Source organism: Psittacula echo, assembly GCF_963264785.1.
Source record: "Psittacula echo genome assembly, chromosome: 22".
Lineage (NCBI taxonomy): Eukaryota > Metazoa > Chordata > Aves > Psittaciformes > Psittacidae > Psittacula > Psittacula echo.
In genome coordinates this window covers 965789-982898 of record NC_137758.1, presented here as the reverse complement: position 1 = coordinate 982898, position 17110 = coordinate 965789, and the positions used below count along the sequence as shown (strand labels likewise).

The following is a 17110-nucleotide window of genomic DNA, read 5'->3' as shown; positions in this document are numbered from 1 at the left end:
TCTTACTATCAGCCAAGATGTAAACACTGGAGGAAGAAAATAACTAACTGCTCACACAGAACCAGGAGTGTCTGTGGGGAGAGTCTGCTTGCAACTAAAGCAAACGCTTCAGTATGTTCAGCTCGCAAGTGGGATGGTGGCAGTCACCATTCCAGACTGATCATTATTATTGATGAATTAGTGATTATTAATCACACTTCCTGCTTGGTACCAGAACCAAAAGCAAGGAGCTGCTCCATGATTCTTGCCAAAGCGCTGGCCAGTCAGCAGGGCAGAAATCTCTCTGATCTGGATGTGAAACGGGAAGACTGACCAAGTGACATGAGGCTGGAGGCATGCAGTAAAGACAATGAACTGGAAAGTGGATAAAAACAAGAGGAGTGGAAGAATGGGAAAAGCAGCATCACCAGAGTGCGAGGAGAGCCTAAACCGGGCTCTAATGTTCATGGGGCGTGTAAGGAAACAGGGGACTTGCCACAGAGCACATGAGCACTGGGAGCTGCTCTAAGGCCTTCCCTTCAGGAGCCTTCTCTTCTCCAGGCTGCCCCAGCCCAGCTCTCTCAGCCTGGCTCCAGAGCAGAGCTGCTCCAGCCCTCACAGCATCTCCATGCCCTCCTCTGGCCTCACAGTATTGCAAACAGAAAACCAAAAATGCCCTCTGAAGAGCATTACTGACAACTCTCAGCAAAGAACCAGTTAATTTTGACAAAACAAGGCTTCAATCACTCTACTGAAGTGAAAAGCACATGGAAAGGCTCACGCAAGTTCAATGTTTTCTGGCACAGGTTAAATGTCACTCAAGCACAGTGATCCCTGAGCAACCTTCAATCTGCTTGTTTTCCCCGGGTCTTGCATATCATGCTGTAATACTTTGGACATGTATTCAGCTTTAGCATTGTCAGAGTAGGTCATCTTGTCAGCCTCAAATGTGGTTTAGACTAAGACAGACAAAACCAAAAGAAACCAAAGCAGTTTGGAAGGACTCAGTAATTATTATAAAAGGGAAAAAAAGGGCCTTGACAGCACTGAGGCAAGAACAGGGGAACAAGGAACCATCTCTGATGTGCTGCTCACCAAGACCATTTCCTGCAAGAAACCAAACCCAACGAGGAGATGAGATACAAAAGACACTGTCCAAAACCTCTACATTGGGGTGACTGGGGTTCAGATGAGGAATCAACAACCAATTTGCTACTCAGAACTACTTCTTGGGTCATACTCAGCTCCTGACCAGAGCCTGAACCTCTCATATAAACAAGAGTCAAGCCATAGAAGACTTTTCACCACCAACATGCAAGAGTGAAACACCAGCTATTCAGATGTATGTTTTCACTTACCCGAGTTTCCTTCACTTCCTCATTTCCATCAACTTCATCACCATCCTAGGATGAAAAGCAAACGTTGTAATTAGGCAGCCTTGGAAACAACCAGATTGTATGACAGGAAGATAACGTACTGCTTATGATTTGATGTCAAAGCTTCTGTCAAAAGAAAACCTGCTTAAATACTTTTGGCTGATAATCAGATCAGGTTTGGTACCAAATGGCCATGTAGAAGACCTTGGTACTAAGGACATAGTTCTCTTGAGTAACTGCAGTGTGAATGCTCCTCCAGAGTCAGTAGGAGAAGGAGGAACACTCCTTAATGTACTTAGGGAGCACACATGACACTTGGGAAGGTTGCATGTCTGAAGTGTTGACGTAGTATTGACTTTCCAAGAATATCCTCCCCTTCAGTTAGGCTCCAGGAGGGAAGCCTGCTCATCCCAGCCAGCCTGCACTTACACAGCCTCTCTGTAACCCACTGCTTCCCTGGAACAGCTCCAGGCTTTCATGGAGCAGTGGTAAACCACCACAGCATCACATCACCCATAGTGAACTCGGGGTACTTCAGAAGTTGTAGCTGCAGTTTTGTACAGACACAACAGGGAAACGAACTGTAACTCTTGAGAAGCAATTTGCCTTCTGCTCTGAAGCTGGGAACGTTGCTGCAGTGACCAAGCAGACAACTGGGCAAGATGGAAAACACTTAAAATAATAAGAAAAAAATAATTATATTTGGCATGCAAGGAAAAAAAGAGGTAAAAATCATTTGAAAATAATCAAAAGGGGTTTGCAGCAAGTCTTTCAATAGAAATCCCCAGGCTTCCAGCAGAGCCATTCAACTTGTCTTAACTCCAACTATCTGCTGTTGCCACAGGGGGTTTTTCATTGTGTTGAGCAGGAAGCCTCTTCCCCTGAGGTGCATGAGGGAGGCTGTGTCCATAGATCTGTTGCAGACTTCTCAACCATGATTTCATAATATTCTCTCCTGAAAGAGGTGATCTGTTTTCCTCCCTGAGTCTCTAACCAGGGTTGGGAGGGCTGGATTTCTTCCCTCAGGCTGAAGAAATCCTTTTGAAATCAGGACTAAGAGAACTGACCACAACACAGCTCTTCTGGTGCTGGACAGGGGATCCAGACACAGGTTTTATTCCTCACTGTCTTCCTTCTAGGAGGCCTAGAGCACAGCCAAATCTGGGCTCAGATTCCCACTTCCAGTGGGTTGTGATCTCCAAAGAACCTGGAGTTCTAACCTCTCTTCTACCATGTTGGCTCTTTCACAGTTCTGCAAGGGCCACACTGATTGACAGCTCAAGAACAGGCTTCCAGAACCTACTGCCTGGGTTTTGCATGGGCCAGATAAGGATGCGATGCCTTTGGACATGCATGTTTGACAAGCCAGTCAAACAGATCTGGACAGGGAAGGGCTAGTGGGAAATCAACTGCCTTGGAAAAAATTATGAAGCTCAGAATTGGAAGGAAATTTACCCGGAATGTTACAGAATGAGTTTCTCTTCTGTAAGGAACTCAAACTTACATCTTTTGTTGAGAAAATGATGCCGGTGCCTCTTCGCCTCTCTTTTGGCCGCCGCCTCTCCCGGATCGACGGTTTGTTAGGAGATCTGTCATCCAAATCCTGATCTTCACACTCTGCCCAAGCAAAGAAAGACTGCTTTGGTTTCAGTGATTTACATCTGGGGTTCTTTTCAAGCTGCTCAAGGTCATCTTGGCTTGTGTTATATTACAAAGGAGTTATTAAACCAAATGAAATGGAAGCTTGGTGCCCTACTACATCCGTTACCTGCACTCCTTCTTTTATCAGAGGTTACCCTGGCTGTCAGCTCTCCCCTAATCATCCTGACTTGCTCCTATGGGAGTATGTACGAGGAGACTCACTCCCCCCAGCTCTAAGGTCCAAATGTTCCATGGATTACTATCTCATTTACTTATGCAAAATGGAAAACATCCCTTTATCTCTCTCTGTTACAAGTAATAGGCTGTATCCTATGCTAGGATTTCCATTTAAACAAATAGCATTTGGTTTGTGAGGTGGCAGCTCCCCATCCTGCTGCCCTCAGAATAGCAAGTAAACATCCTCTCCCTGTCTGTACACATGGAAAGTTCTAAACCTCACGAAAATCCCTGGGCATTGCCTGTTCTGGGTACGTACCATTTTTCTCCATCTCTGTGGCTGTACCTCTGAAGTCTGCTGGGTTCACAGGGTCAAGACCTAGATACTTATTTGTTCGAGTCAGGTATGAACTTGTATAAAGGAGAGGGGCTGATGTTGAAGGAGACAGAGGTGTCATAGGTTTGTCTGGTTGTACTGGGCACCGTAATCGCCGACAGCCAGTCTGTAAAGAGAGAACCATGACAGCAAGTAAGTAGGATGAAGAGGAACGAGCAGATTTGGGAGTTCAGGGAACTTGGTAATCTTTTGGAGTGTCATGTTTTCTTCACTGCTGCTGGGAGTATGGCCTCCATCCACTAGATCAGGTTCACTCCATCAGATGGGGATGAATGTTAAAAGCATTGCACAGCTCAATGTGGGAGCAGCCTCACAGAACGGGGAAGTCTGGGATCAACCTCTTTGTCCTTCCAGCCAATGGCAGGACAAATAAGTTATCTAATAGAAATAAAAGATTTAGAGTGAAAAAACAGAGGTGATGGCGGGGGAGAAAACTGCTCTCTCTGGCTTTCCATTACACACAGAGCACATGGAAAAATGTGAGCACAGAGCCTCAGCCGGGTCTGCACAGCAAGGATGGATCCAGGCCATGTTTCTATCATTAGCCTTTTCACTCCACTTTTGGTGATCTACATGGTTTTATTTTCTGGCAAGAGACAGAAAAGTAAAATTCTCAGTGGAGAGCAAAGGAGCTCCAACACCTATATACCTACATCCCTCCTGCAGCCTGCTGAGGTGAGCTACTCAGTGTTATCATAGAACCATGAAATGGTTTGGGTTGGACGGGACCTTAAAGCTCCTCCAGCTCCAACCCCTGCCACAGGCAGGGACCCCTTCCACTGGAGCACCTTGCTCCAAGCCCCTGTGTCCAACCTGGCCTCGAACACTGCCAGGGATGGGGCAGCCACAGCTTCTCTGGGCACCCTGGGCCAGCGCCTCAGCACCCTCACAGGGAAGAGCTTCTGCCTAAGAGCTCATCTCAGTCTCCCCTCTGGCAGGTTAAAGCCATTCCCCTTGGCCTGCCCCTACAGGCCCTTGTCCCAAGCCCCTCTCCAGGTTTCCTGCAGCCCCTTTAGGCACTGGAGCTGCTCTCAGGTCTCCCCTTCAGGAGCCTTCTCTTCTCCAGGCTGCCCCAGCCCAGCTCTCTCAGCCTGGCTCCAGAGCAGAGCTGCCCCAGCCCTCGCAGCATCTCTGTGGCCTCCTCTGGACTCGCTCAGCAGTATTCCTGCTTTCCAGCACATCTGCCTCCCTTAAAATAAACAGACATCCCCAAAAGAACTGTTCCTGATCTCGGTTGCCCCAGATGGCTTCATTAGCTCTGAAACAATGAGAACTGAGGCCAGGAGGGTCACCTCCTCATCCGTATTCCTGCTCCACCGCGAGCGGGTCTCCTGCCTCTCGCTGCTGTCCTCAGCAGGCTCGGTGCTCTCGGCTGTCCCGCTCTGCTGCTCCTGCGCTTGCCGCTCTGCCCGGGACCGGCTGAAGGTTCTTTCAGCCTCCTGAAGGTCTGTCAGGGTCACGCCCTGCAGAGAAAGTCCAAGAGAGAGGTGGTAAATGTGCACATTTCCATTCCAGATCATCCAGGTCAGTTTGAAATGCCCAGCGGGCCTCTGCCTGGCCAGGCCAGTGCTTTATCTCTACGCAAACAGAAGGGATTCTGCTGCCTTTAACACATTTTGCAGCGTACTGACATCAGCACTGACTCAAAGCAACCCAAGCACACGCGATCAAGCTACACACTAAAAGGTGGGTATACTGCAGAAATGAGGACTCCAAAACCCAACCCGGGTGTGCCTGGGGAGTGTTGTGTAATAATTCCCTGCAGGAACTTTGGCTAGAACCTCTCCAACACCATGTGAGGATGAGCCAAGCACCTTGTCCTAAGTAACAATGTACAGGAAAATCCTGCCTTTCTATTCATGAGCTTTCTTCATCCTACACACGAACACGAGTATTTCCATTCCTTACCTGTGTGGACCTGCGGGTCTGCCGGGCCTGCCTGGATCGTGCCTTCCTCAAGGATTCCGCTTCCTCATCCCGCACCGGAGTCAGATAAGACCTGGAGAAAGGAAAAGGGGCAAGAAGAGGTTAAACTGAAAGCAGATGGTCTCTGCTCCTGCCTCTGCCAGCTCCTCAGCTATTGTTCTCTGCTATATGGACAAAAAGAATTTCACCTCCATCTACCAAGACTGCTGCCTTCTGCTCTGGGACAACTTTCCTAGGAGTCTATGATACACAAATGACATTCTCCCTAGAGGCTCTAAATAAACTCTTTAGTGTTAGACATGTTCTGTTCAAAAAGGTGCAACTATTCACTGTGTGATTTGCTCCATTCCGTGACATTGCGGCATTAGGAAAACGAATAAACCAACCCACAGAAACCACCCCTCATTCAGATAAAGATCTCAGGAACAGAAATCCTGCACTGGCACATTCCTCAGACCCTCCTTCCTCTCATTATATTCATGATCATATTCCTGCAATCTGCTGTCTTCATCAATATGAAACCCATCGTAATACAAAACCTGCTGCATGGCAGGCACTTGTAGAGACAAAACACCTTGAAAAAAGCCACAAAATGGAAGAAACGACCTTCACACCTCCAGAATAAAGCATGAAACCCACTTGGTTAAGATGCAGAGCTGGGCACCACCACGTTGCATTCAACCTGCGAGATTCCAACAGAATTATTCATAGGAAAATGCATAAACCAAGCTCTCTGCCCTGACATTGCCTGTGGAGGAACTGGAGAGGAACTCAGCCCTGCTCTGATCAGTCTGATTTCCATACTGGTGGAGCGGCTTCCCTCTTAGGAAAGATTAATTGGACTGCACTCTTCAGCCTGGTGAATAGGGAATGATTATTAACAGTGTCTCACCGTGCAAGGATGAGGGTGCCTGAAACGTTCCTTTGTAGGTCTACCACTGCCACAGGTTAACAGAGTATCAGAGGTCTAGATAGGGTCAAAGAACAGTTAGCCAAGCAAGGGATGAACTTCTATTAAGGAATGAAGGTATATTAAGGAATAAGATTACTTTGTCCTTGGACTCTTCCTGCTTCTCCGCTACTGACCACTTGCATGGAAGAGGTAGCGGGCTGGACAGGTTTTGCATCTGATCCAGTATGTTAAAACATTTATGAGAAGGATTATCAACACTGACATCACCTGTAAACCTGGGTCATGCTAAAACTATCTTCCATGATGACTTTTATCCACCTTCTCCACCTAGTGCTCAGCACTGATTTAGCTGGGCACTCCACAGTTAGCAGGGGTTCCTCGGACTGTTTGGAGGTACATCCATGGGAGCTGGTCACCTCACATCTTCTGGTGGTGCAGGACACACGTGAGAGTCTTCTCACCCCAAACTGGTGCAAGTATTCGACCTGATAAATCACGCCCCAAACTCCCCTGATCCTCAGAGAGCACAGGAGAGCACGCAGGATCGATGCCCCTCACTGCAGACTTCTGGAGGAGAGAATCCTGCTTGAGGAGCCGGCTGTGATGGAGACACAGAACTGCACTTCCACGGTGCCATTTATCACCTTCAGAGAGAGCCTCCAGCACAGATCATGTGAGTGCATTGCAGAGGAGCTCATTTCTTCCCATTGATTATCCCGACAGCCACACTAGCTGTGATGGATACACCAGCATGGGAAGTGCCTGAAAGTCAGGGGGCCAATTGCTCCCAGGGAAGGGCTGTTTCCTGAGCAGAAAAGCTGCTGTTTGATGAGTGAAAGCTGTGCAGCTCCTGAGTTTGCAGACAAGTTTCTATGCAGTGCACGTGGGCTACCCAGGTAATGGCACATTAAGGAAACAATGAGCATTTGCTGCAGTTTTTGACACAAGTGGAATAGCTGCTATTTGTACAGCATCCAGAAGTAATAAGCTGCCTGCAGGAAGGCGGCATTGGGAAAATGCACTGCAAACGAAGTTCAGAGGAGTAGTAAGAAAAAATGAATAGCTCCTAGAACATATAAACCAAGTAAATTTGTAGCTAACTGAGGTGGGCAACAGCTTTGAATCAGTACATTTACATCACATAGGAGGATGGAGGTGTGGAGGGGCTTCATACAAAGCATGCGAATAAGAGGAGGAAAGATGAGACCTGCCCTTGCCTGAGGAGGAATTGGGCTCATACAGGTGCTCAGAAACACTCCTGGTATGCCTGAGCAACACAAGGTCACGTTGACAGCACCTGAAGGACTTTTGTACACAGAGAAAATCACAGTGAGCTCTCCTGCACGGGAGGACAAATGAGATTTCCATGGTGGTTTCAACCGAGGTTTGGCAAATCCATGGGGAACAGCCCAGCCGGGTCGGACGGGGCAGGTCTGCTGGAGCACAGCACGGCTGAGGGATTCCCCTCGTCTCAGGGTTTAGCCACAGCTTTGCGTTGAGGACTGTACAGGGACAGCAGGACAGGAACCATTTGTGTCTCTCCCTCCATCGCCCTCGGCTCTCCCAGGGTTTATATAAAACTACAAACACGGTTGAACAGCAGCAGCAGTTTTGGGTGTCCAACAGTGACTTAACCTCCAGCCGAGCCCGTTCTGCAGGTCCCAGGGGCTCAGTCTGGGCTGCAGCCTTTATTGATTGCTGACTTCTGGTTTCCTTCCATTTACCCAATCCCCAGCTCTTGGAGCTCACCCAAAGCCATTTTCCAGGCATGAGATAACTGAGTTTTCTGAAACAAGCCTTTGCACAGGGACACGGCTGGCTTCTCCTCCTAAGCAGCTACAGCCTTTTCCTGGTGCTGAAAGGAGGTGGCTGGGCTGTAAAGCTATTTCAGATGCAAACCCCAGACTCCACACGAGCAATTCAATCATGTTTCTGCTCTACTTGATGGGTTTTTTTTGGTGTGTTTGCTATTTTTTTTCCTCTGGTGAGGAGGGAGGGAAAAGCCAGATTTTACAGTTGTAGCTGATGCTTCACGTTGCTTACAAGCTGAATGTTAAGAGAGCAGAGCGTGCTAAATGGGATGGAAGAAATAGAGAACAAATTCACTGCAAGGAGATGACAAGTGTGCTGCAGCCACAAAGCACGGCTGGGTGACGGGGGGAGAGCAACACCCTGCTCTCCAAAGCAGAAAAACTGCCGATCGCAGCAAGCTGCAGGGACAGGCAGCAAATGGGGCACGAGGCGCTCGGCAAACAGCCCACTGTGGGGTTAATGATGCTTACAAGAAACCCATTGCTTGCTCCAGTGCAGTGTCTGTGGCATCCCACTCATTCAAGCCAGTATCACACGACCCAAGTGGATCTGCAAAGAAACGGTCCTGTGTATTGTGTTTCCTCACCCTAAGCTTCCTCTGAGGAATACCTGACACCAGAGCAGCCGTGGTGCTGAGTTCAAGGCACGCGGAAAGCAAGAACAGATTCTCCCCAGAGTTTTGGTTGCGAGTACAAGCAGCAGAATAGAAATTGTGAGAGATGTGTCCGTGAGAGCCAGCAGAAGCACTGCTGTAGCTTAAGAGTTCCAGAGGCTTGTCCTTGTCCTGCTGCCACACAAGAGCTACAGGCTTTTGACTTGTGCATTAGCTAGAAGAAAGCTGGGGAGTGCATGATGAATCTGGTTCCCATTTCCTTCCTGTTTTCAAGAAAACACCTATTGTCTCTGTTGGCTTTTTGAGCAACTTGGTCTAGTGGAGGGCGTCCCTGCCCGTGGCAGAGGGTTGGAACTGGATGAGCTTTAAGGTCCCCTCAACCCAAACCTGTCTGGGATTCTGTAAATCAGGTCAGCGTGACACAAGATGGATCCCAACTGCTCCTCACCATCTCAAGGCAAAAGGAGCTGCAATCAAATACTAATAGAAGGAGAGATTCAAAGCAGGGCAGTGGTAAGCCTGGCTATACAAGCTGGTAAACCACAAGAGCATATTTGTGTGCTGGAGATCCTTTGCCAGAGGGAAAAAAAGAACCCCCTCCAGAGTAAAGGGTGAATGATGCAGGACAAGAAATGACAATCCCCGGTTAACTGGTGCACAGGTAACAAGAACAGATGATGCATTTCTCCAAGAAGTACAAAGCTTCTGACAATGGGTTCCCTCCATCCCCACCAGGTCCTTCTCCAACAAACCCACATTGCCACAGTCAGAACACGAGCTGCGAATGTGACGCTGCTGGCCATGAACTGGAGCTATGCTTGATGGCAGGGGGGTTGGAACAAGATGATCTTAAAGTCCTTTCCAACCCTAACTATTCTATGATTCTATGTGGCTGTTCTAAGAGGAAAGTTTGCCGTGGGCAGGAGACGCTCCACAGGCCATCTCAGCCTGAATATTGTGATTCAGGAGTGACTCTGAACCACACTCACCAGACTGGAAACCACAGTGACAGCTTTCTTGGAAGCCAGGACAGACAAGACGGGTAAGGGCAGCCAGGCCCAGGTTTGGTTTCCTGCACATGGAAAGCCACACAGATATTCAGACCCTAAAATGTTTGAAATAGCTGTTCTTAAAGTACGATATCACTACCCCAAACGTGTCAGGATTTTATATCTTCATCATATATCTCTCTATCGCTCTTACTTACATCCATATACATTTATATGGATGTTATATATATGTGTGTGTGTATATATATATATATATAGACACACTAAAAAAAGGAGGATAGGAAAAATAACCCAGCAAATCATCAAGTACTGATACTGTTCCCCTGGAAACAACTGGAAAAGTACAGCATCCCAGCAATGCATTCCTACAGACTGGAAATTTGCCATTGGCTAAGGAACTATCTCTAAGCTGGGGGAGGGAAGAGAAGCAAGCGCAAGTTCTGCAGGCAACAATGCTGACAGCAGCTCCCAAAATACAGTTCCTTAAGTTGGATAATGAAGTATGTGCCAGGCAGCAAGTCAGTCCTTGACAAGCACAGGGACACAGAAAAGGAAACTCTCCTGCTCTCTCATCCCAACAAGCGACAGGTTCCAGTGTTTCACTGTGTGTAGCCCTGTACTAACGTGCTCTGCGCATCAGGCCGCAGCACTGACAGGACTCATCAGAGACACTGCCATGAAAAGCTGGCTGACTATCATTTGGGAAGACCATTAACAGGCAGGAGAGAAGGACAACACGTCACACTCTGCAAGCGCTGGAGCTGGGAATGAGGAGACAGAGGGATAACGGGATCCTGCTCTTGTGAGCTGCCGTGTTTCAATCTGGACTGAGTTCTCAACTCAGGGAAGTCTAAAGCTCTGCATTTCAATCATCTGTTTACAGCATGATTAGCAGGTTAACAACAGAAGATTAAATTGTGTATTTGCAACAGCTTTGTTTCACTCAACATGTTCAGGTGCTGATCCAAGAGATTAAGAGACTTGTGATCTTTGTCATTTGTTAATCACAACAAGTACCCTCTGTCCCTCCTCAGAACTCACGCTTTGAGGTGATGTTTACAATGGGTTGAGGTTATATGTGATGTTTACAATGGGTTGAGCATCATCAGCAGCCGATGCTCTAAGAGTACTTCCAGCATCCAGCTCTTGCTGATTTGGTTTGTGATTTCCCATCTGCCCAGGCTCATCTCTTCGCAAGCCCTTCGCAAGGCAGAGCTGCTCCTTTGGTGGGAACGTGGCCCTGCTTGCTCTCAGCCTGGGGGTCTTGGCATTGTCTCTGCCAGAACAATAAAATACAGCACTGGAACCTACCAAGAACTCAGAGCTTGGAGTTCGGGGAGACAGCACATGGATTGGGAGCTTTTAAATGTTTGAGGTTATATCTTTGCATTGAAGATGCTCCGAGGGCTGGAGTTTCAGAGCTAATGAAGCCATTTGGGACAACCGAGATCAGGAGGAGTTCTTTTGAGGACGTCTGTTTCTTTTAAGGGAGGCAGATGTGCTGGAAAGCAGGAATACTGCTGAGCGAGTCCAGAGGAGGCCACAGAGATGCTGCGAGGGCCGGGGCAGCTCTGCTCTGGAGCCAGGCTGAGAGAGCTGGGCTGGGGCAGCCTGGAGAAGAGAAGGCTCCTGAAGGGGAGACCTGAGAGCAGCTCCAGTGCCTAAAGGGGCTGCAGGAAACCTGGAGAGGGGCTTGGGACAAGGGCCTGTAGGGACAGGCCAAGGGGAATGGCTTTAACCTGCCAGAGGGGAGACTGAGATGAGCTCTTAGGCAGAAGCTCTTCCCTGTGAGGGTGCTGAGGCGCTGGCCCAGGGTGCCCAGAGAAGCTGTGGCTGCCCCATCCCTGGCAGTGTTTGAGGCCAGGTTGGATGGGGCTCTTCTGCCAGCTGATGAACAAAATGAAGGCAAAGATGTGAGTGTCCTGCCTCTATCAGTGTTTTGCTTTCCCATTTTCAACTGAGCCCACACAATTTGACATTTTAAGCAACCTCGAGCAGACCTCGTACAGCTTCCCCCAGAGCCAGTTCAGTCTGAAACAGAGCAAGAAACCCCTGAAAACCAAAACTAATTCACTTGGCAAAAATCTGAATATCTGGAAAATGCCTTTTTGCAACTAAAGGATAAAACAAGATCAAAACTTGATGGTGATAAAGAAGGTTCAGCTTCTGAACCAGGGAAGCCTGAGGAGAAACATTCCCTTGGCAAGTACAGCAGCACACCAGAGCAGCCTCCGGCCGCCACCTCGTGGAAGCAGCCACCGAAGAGATGCTGAGAGCAGCTTCACGAAGAGAAGCAGGGATCAGCCCAACTGAGTTACTGAAAACAGCCCCAATGTTAACAACGTAAAAGGTTTTCCATTGCTACCGAGCTAAGACTGCCATTTCTTAGCATGTGCAGTGGCTCTGGGTCAATCTCAAGTGTTCACTATTCTCCGGGATAGAAGATGAATGAAGTTTGCTCAAAAACTTTTCCTATAGGACTCCCAGGGTGTCAACCTGGCTTCTGCCTCTGGAACATCCACGGGTCGGTGCTGTGGAGCAAAGAATTTAAGGGAATAGCTGGTTTTATACTAAATTAGCTTTCAGTTGTACCATCCACAGTATCTCACTAATATTCTGGGTACATTCTTTAGTTTAATGGCCATGTATGGACACAGAGAAGTATTTGCACGTTGAAATTAGGAGATGCTCCAACCTTGAACATCCAGTGTTCAGCTGGAACCGACCCTGGCTGCAGAACTGCATTACACAAATGTGCTGGTAGACACAAGGATTAAATGGGTGAAACACGTCCAGGGTTACAGTTAGTAAGGAGGGAGGAACTGCACACAGATTTGGCATGTAGGGATGGGAAAGGCAGATTTACCTTCTGCTTGCTCCATGCTGTCAAGCTGCAGTTCTTTTACACTGGTTAGCTCGAGTGGTCCCTGCTTCCTTTCCTTGCCCATTCCTGGAGGGTCCTGCATATATTCCTGCTTTGAGCCAGGCTCCCCCCACGAAGCAAATGCCAAAACCTCCCCCTCGCCCCTGGATGCCGTCAGCAGGCGGCTGAGCTCGCAGCACCGCGTCTGCTCATCTTCCTCACAGGAAACCAGGCTCAGCTCCAGTGACCCCCATCCCACACCTCGACCTTTTCCCAAATGAAAGCCTGGTTTCCGATCGAGCAGGAGCAATCTCGCCTCTTCCCAACATGGCCAATCCAAGGGGCAGCAGAATTCCTGCCCTCCCACGTCACCTCCACCCGCAGCCTTTCAAAATACGGCCAACTTTATCTGAAGGAGATTAGCTGCAGAAGGGTGGCACAGAAATGCTTTCAACAGCAGGTGCCAGAGGATTGTTCAGGCCTTGGCAAGAGGGAGAACTCTGAACTTTCTGTTGCCCACTGTGGAGTGTGGATGGGACCCATCCCTTGGCAGGGAGCAGGGACCTTGCTCAGCATCCCCAGGGACCGTTCCCAGGAGAACTCAAACCACTCAGCTCTATGTCAGTCAATGATAAGGATTATAGAACCAGATACTCCTGAAAAAAGGTGAGATAACGCTCACAGCTTCTTCCAGCAGCTCCTCTCCAGTGACATTTAAACACCCCTTGAATGCAAATCCCAGAGTCTAACATTGACAGAGATCAGGGTTCCTTATGGTTTCACCTGATAATAAGGGTTAAGAGACATGCTGGGCACCCGCACTTGCCCTCGAGGAGTCATGCTCTGAATTTGGACAGGACAAGAATCACGAGGTGAAAGGACCTGCCAAAAATTCATCTAACTACTGGTGGAGGAGGATTCAGTTATTAATATATTATTAATATATGCTGCTATAATTAGCAGCTGGATCCTGAGAATGAAGGAATGAAGAATGAAAATCCAGTTCCTCTTGGGAATGAAGCAGAAGAGAGCAGTGTTTGCTGGACACATTTACCTTGCGCAGCAGTGGATGTTTGCAGCTAGAAAAGACTTCGAGGGGAAACTTTGGAGGACAAGAGCCGGGTGGAGCAGAGCATGAGCCCCAAGGCTGCTGAGGACACAAACCCACCTCAGTTCTGCTCTGGATTTAACTGAGGAACTGGTCAGAATACATTCAAAACCCAGGAAGAGAGGGATGTGTTTCCTGTCTCACAACTTGGCTGCTGCCAAGTGCTTCCGCCTTGCTGGAATCTCCCTGAGGAACAGCAAGAACACTCACAAGCGCAGACTGCAGTTGGAGAAACACAGTGGGGGGATAAGAAGGTCAAATTAAAATCCCAGTTCCTTCAAAGCCAGGCCAGACTGCACGTTCAGGAGTGTCCTTCCAAACCGGGCACACAACTGAGGGCACAGATGTGCCTTCCAGAAGTTCTCGGGCAGAGCTTGCTGTGCCGCGAGTGGCAGCCAGCCACAGGCTCAGCTGCGTGGTGGCCTTTCAATGTCTGTTGAGAACCAAAAGCTTCATAGAACGTGAAAGGTTTCAGCGAGACCCAGACCCTCCAGAGCTCCCTTTCAGCACCAGCTACCTCGTGGCATGAGTCACGTTCCAGCTTGGCAGGACCTCCTGTGGGCTACGCTCCATGCAGCAGGGACACAGCTCCAGGCAGCCTCCAGGAACCTCTAGAGAGGGGCTGCAGCATAGGAACCCCGGGAGGAGAAGCGACCACAGCGCCCTGCACTGAAACTACACAGACAAAGGGTGGATGAACTTTATGGATGGGCTGTGGGTGGCACTAGAGGCCGCTGTGATCCCGGATGGAGGTGGATTATCCACTGGGCTGCAACCAGCACGACCCCATCGTTCCCCATCAACTGCTTGCACCAAGTGGAAACCAAATGGGTTACGCACCAGGAAGAACAGGGTCGATGTGATCTGAGCAACCTGGTCTAGCGAGAGGTGTCCCTGCCCATGGCAGGGGGGTTGGAACTAAATGATCTCAAGGTCCTCTCCAACCCAAACCATTCAATGATTCTATGATCTACTGCAGGCACAGCATCCACGCACTCGTAATTCACCCTTAGCAGAGGCAGTGCTGCTTTGAGTTCAGCTGGACACCCTGCATTTGCAGTGTGAGGCAGTTTGATGCTGCCAGGAGATCATCAGAACAGGCAAAGAGCAGCGTTGATCAGTGCCTGCAGAGCACCCCTGAGAAACAAAAGGAAATTGCCTGGCAAATAGATTGATATCGACTTGGAGGGTGGCACGAGGCCAGCTCCGGGCACCGGCACAGCACTGCAGGGCTACAGAGGGAGGCAGCTGGGCATGTAAATAACCACAGCAGCAGCTTGCTGAACCTCCAGACATCTGGTGCTAACACCAGGCAGTGATTTGCAGGTAGATGAACTGCATCATGTTCCTCCAAAGTGATCTGTCCTGCGCAGCTGCCTTTTCTGCTTCTTCTCTCCTCCGCTTTCTAAGAGCCTGAGGCTGGAGTCACACCATTTTCCAGCTACTGGAGCGTTTGCTGACCAATTTAGCTGGCAAACAAGCAGCAGGTAAAGCACCACGGATGTAACTGCAGAGTACAGCATCCAGCTCTGGTGGCAATAAACACAAGAGGGACGTGGAGCTGTTGGAGCGAGGCCAGAGGAGGCCATGGAGATGCTGCGAGGGCTGGAGCAGCTCTGCTCTGGAGCCAGGCTGGGAGAGCTGGGCTGGGGCAGCCTGGAGAAGAGAAGGCTCCTGAAGGGGAGACCTGAGAGCAGCTCCAGTGCCTAAAGGGGCTACAGGAAACCTGGAGAGGGGCTTGGGACAAGGGCCTGTAGGGACAGGCCAAGGGGAATGGCTTTAACCTGCCAGAGGGGAGACTGAGCTGAGCTCTTAGGCAGAAGCTCTTCCCTGTGAGGGTGCTGAGGCGCTGGCCCAGGGTGCCCAGAGAAGCTGTGGCTGCCCCATCCCTGGCAGTGTTCAAGGCCAGGTTGGACACAGGGGCTTGGAGCAAGCTGCTCCAGTGGAAGGGGTCCCTGCCTGTGGCAGGGGTTGGAGCTGGAGGAGCTTTAAGGTCCCTTCCAACACAAACCAGGCTGTGGGTCTATGAAACACGAGAATGGGTGAGTGTAAGTGTTAGTGAGCACCAAAGGATGCAAAGCAGCACCCCAGAGCACTTCCCAGCCCTTCCTCCCCAGACCTAGCAATCCCTTCTGCTTTAACCTTTTGCCTTCATGCAGACAATTTAAGGCCACAAGTTAGCAGACATCCCTCTGATCTAATATTAGATGATAAGCTTGTTTATGTTTTTGTTGCTAAGAGAAAGATGGAGCTTTGGAAACACTGAAGCAGACCAAACACTGCTGCAGCAGCTGCCGGTGGGAATCGAAACCCATGCAGCGCTTCCTGACAACTGCTTGCCATTTTCCTTTTTGGTTTTATTTTACTGGACTTGGTCTCCATCCAAAATAAGCCTTTCCCATTCAGGTGACCCATCCTGTTCCTCTAGGTCCATGTTTCCCAGTTCAAAAGGTGCAGGCAGCTCCCCAGTCAGTAAGTACATCCTGCTGTTGGAGCTCACGTTCATAAGTAAGGTTCCCTCCACCCACAAAAGCACAGTGCATCATCGCTGCTCTTTTTCTTCCTCTCAGCATCAGTTGAAGGTGGGAGGATTGTTCTGGTGGTTCTCTTTGCATTACCATAATTCACAAGAGATGGTTCTCTAATAAAAATGCAGGGGACAAACAGATCTTCTGTAGTATTTATAGAAACTGATTTGGCAAGGAATGCCAATGCAGTAACATTAATAGATGCTCTTTGGGGCACCTACAAGTACTGTCACAGACAAGTTCCCTGTCTGCAAACAGTGCCAAAGGTCTAATAGGCTTTGTGGACTAAAGCTTCTGCAGCTTGATTCTGGGCTTGCCAAAATGGGGACACTGTTGTGAAACGGGAAGCGTGAGCCAAGAGCACAATCCTCACTCTGCTCCTCCTCTGCACAAGCTCACTTTGCACCGATGTATCTTTTGGCAGCTCACCTCAATTCAATTGCATATGACACTAAAGCCAACTGACCTCTAGCAAAACAAGGAGCTTACCCATAACATTAAACAGAAATGTTCTTACAAAGATACTCCAGCAGCTATTCCAAGTGTGTCCCTGCACACAGGGTGGATGCAGGCTGCTCACCTGGAGGCTTGTGACAGCAAAGCACTCCCTGTGCTAGCTCTGGAAACCAGGACCCAAGCCCCACCAGCACTGGAGGTGTGAGGGGTTTCCAGGCAGCACAGGCCACCTCCTCTCCTGGCCACGCTGCAGCTGAAGCCAAGGGAACCCGGCAGTAATCCTGGCCTCCCTCCTCGGGAGCTCCACCACC

The 17110-nt window shown here is 49.3% G+C and overlaps 2 protein-coding genes across 2 annotated transcripts in view; both read right to left on the bottom strand.

The window, feature by feature from the left end:
* Positions 1 to 5549, bottom strand: part of LOC308229171 (protein phosphatase 1 regulatory subunit 12B-like) — a gene marked incomplete at both ends in the record, with an annotated part of 34385 nt that extends 28836 nt beyond the window's left edge. The window contains 5 exons of the mRNA XM_080633028.1: positions 1338 to 1382; positions 2860 to 2972; positions 3493 to 3676; positions 4863 to 5033; positions 5479 to 5549. Coding sequence (XP_080489154.1) covers positions 1338 to 1382; positions 2860 to 2972; positions 3493 to 3631 — 297 coding nt within the window. The remainder of the gene's footprint in view (positions 1 to 1337; positions 1383 to 2859; positions 2973 to 3492; positions 3677 to 4862; positions 5034 to 5478) is intronic.
* LOC308229088 (protein phosphatase 1 regulatory subunit 12B-like) overlaps positions 4761 to 17110 on the bottom strand; it is a gene marked incomplete at both ends in the record, with an annotated part of 66081 nt that continues 53731 nt past the window's right edge. The window contains 2 exons of the mRNA XM_080632900.1: positions 4761 to 5033; positions 5479 to 5569. Of these exons, the coding sequence (XP_080489026.1) occupies positions 4761 to 5033; positions 5479 to 5569 (364 nt within the window). The remainder of the gene's footprint in view (positions 5034 to 5478; positions 5570 to 17110) is intronic.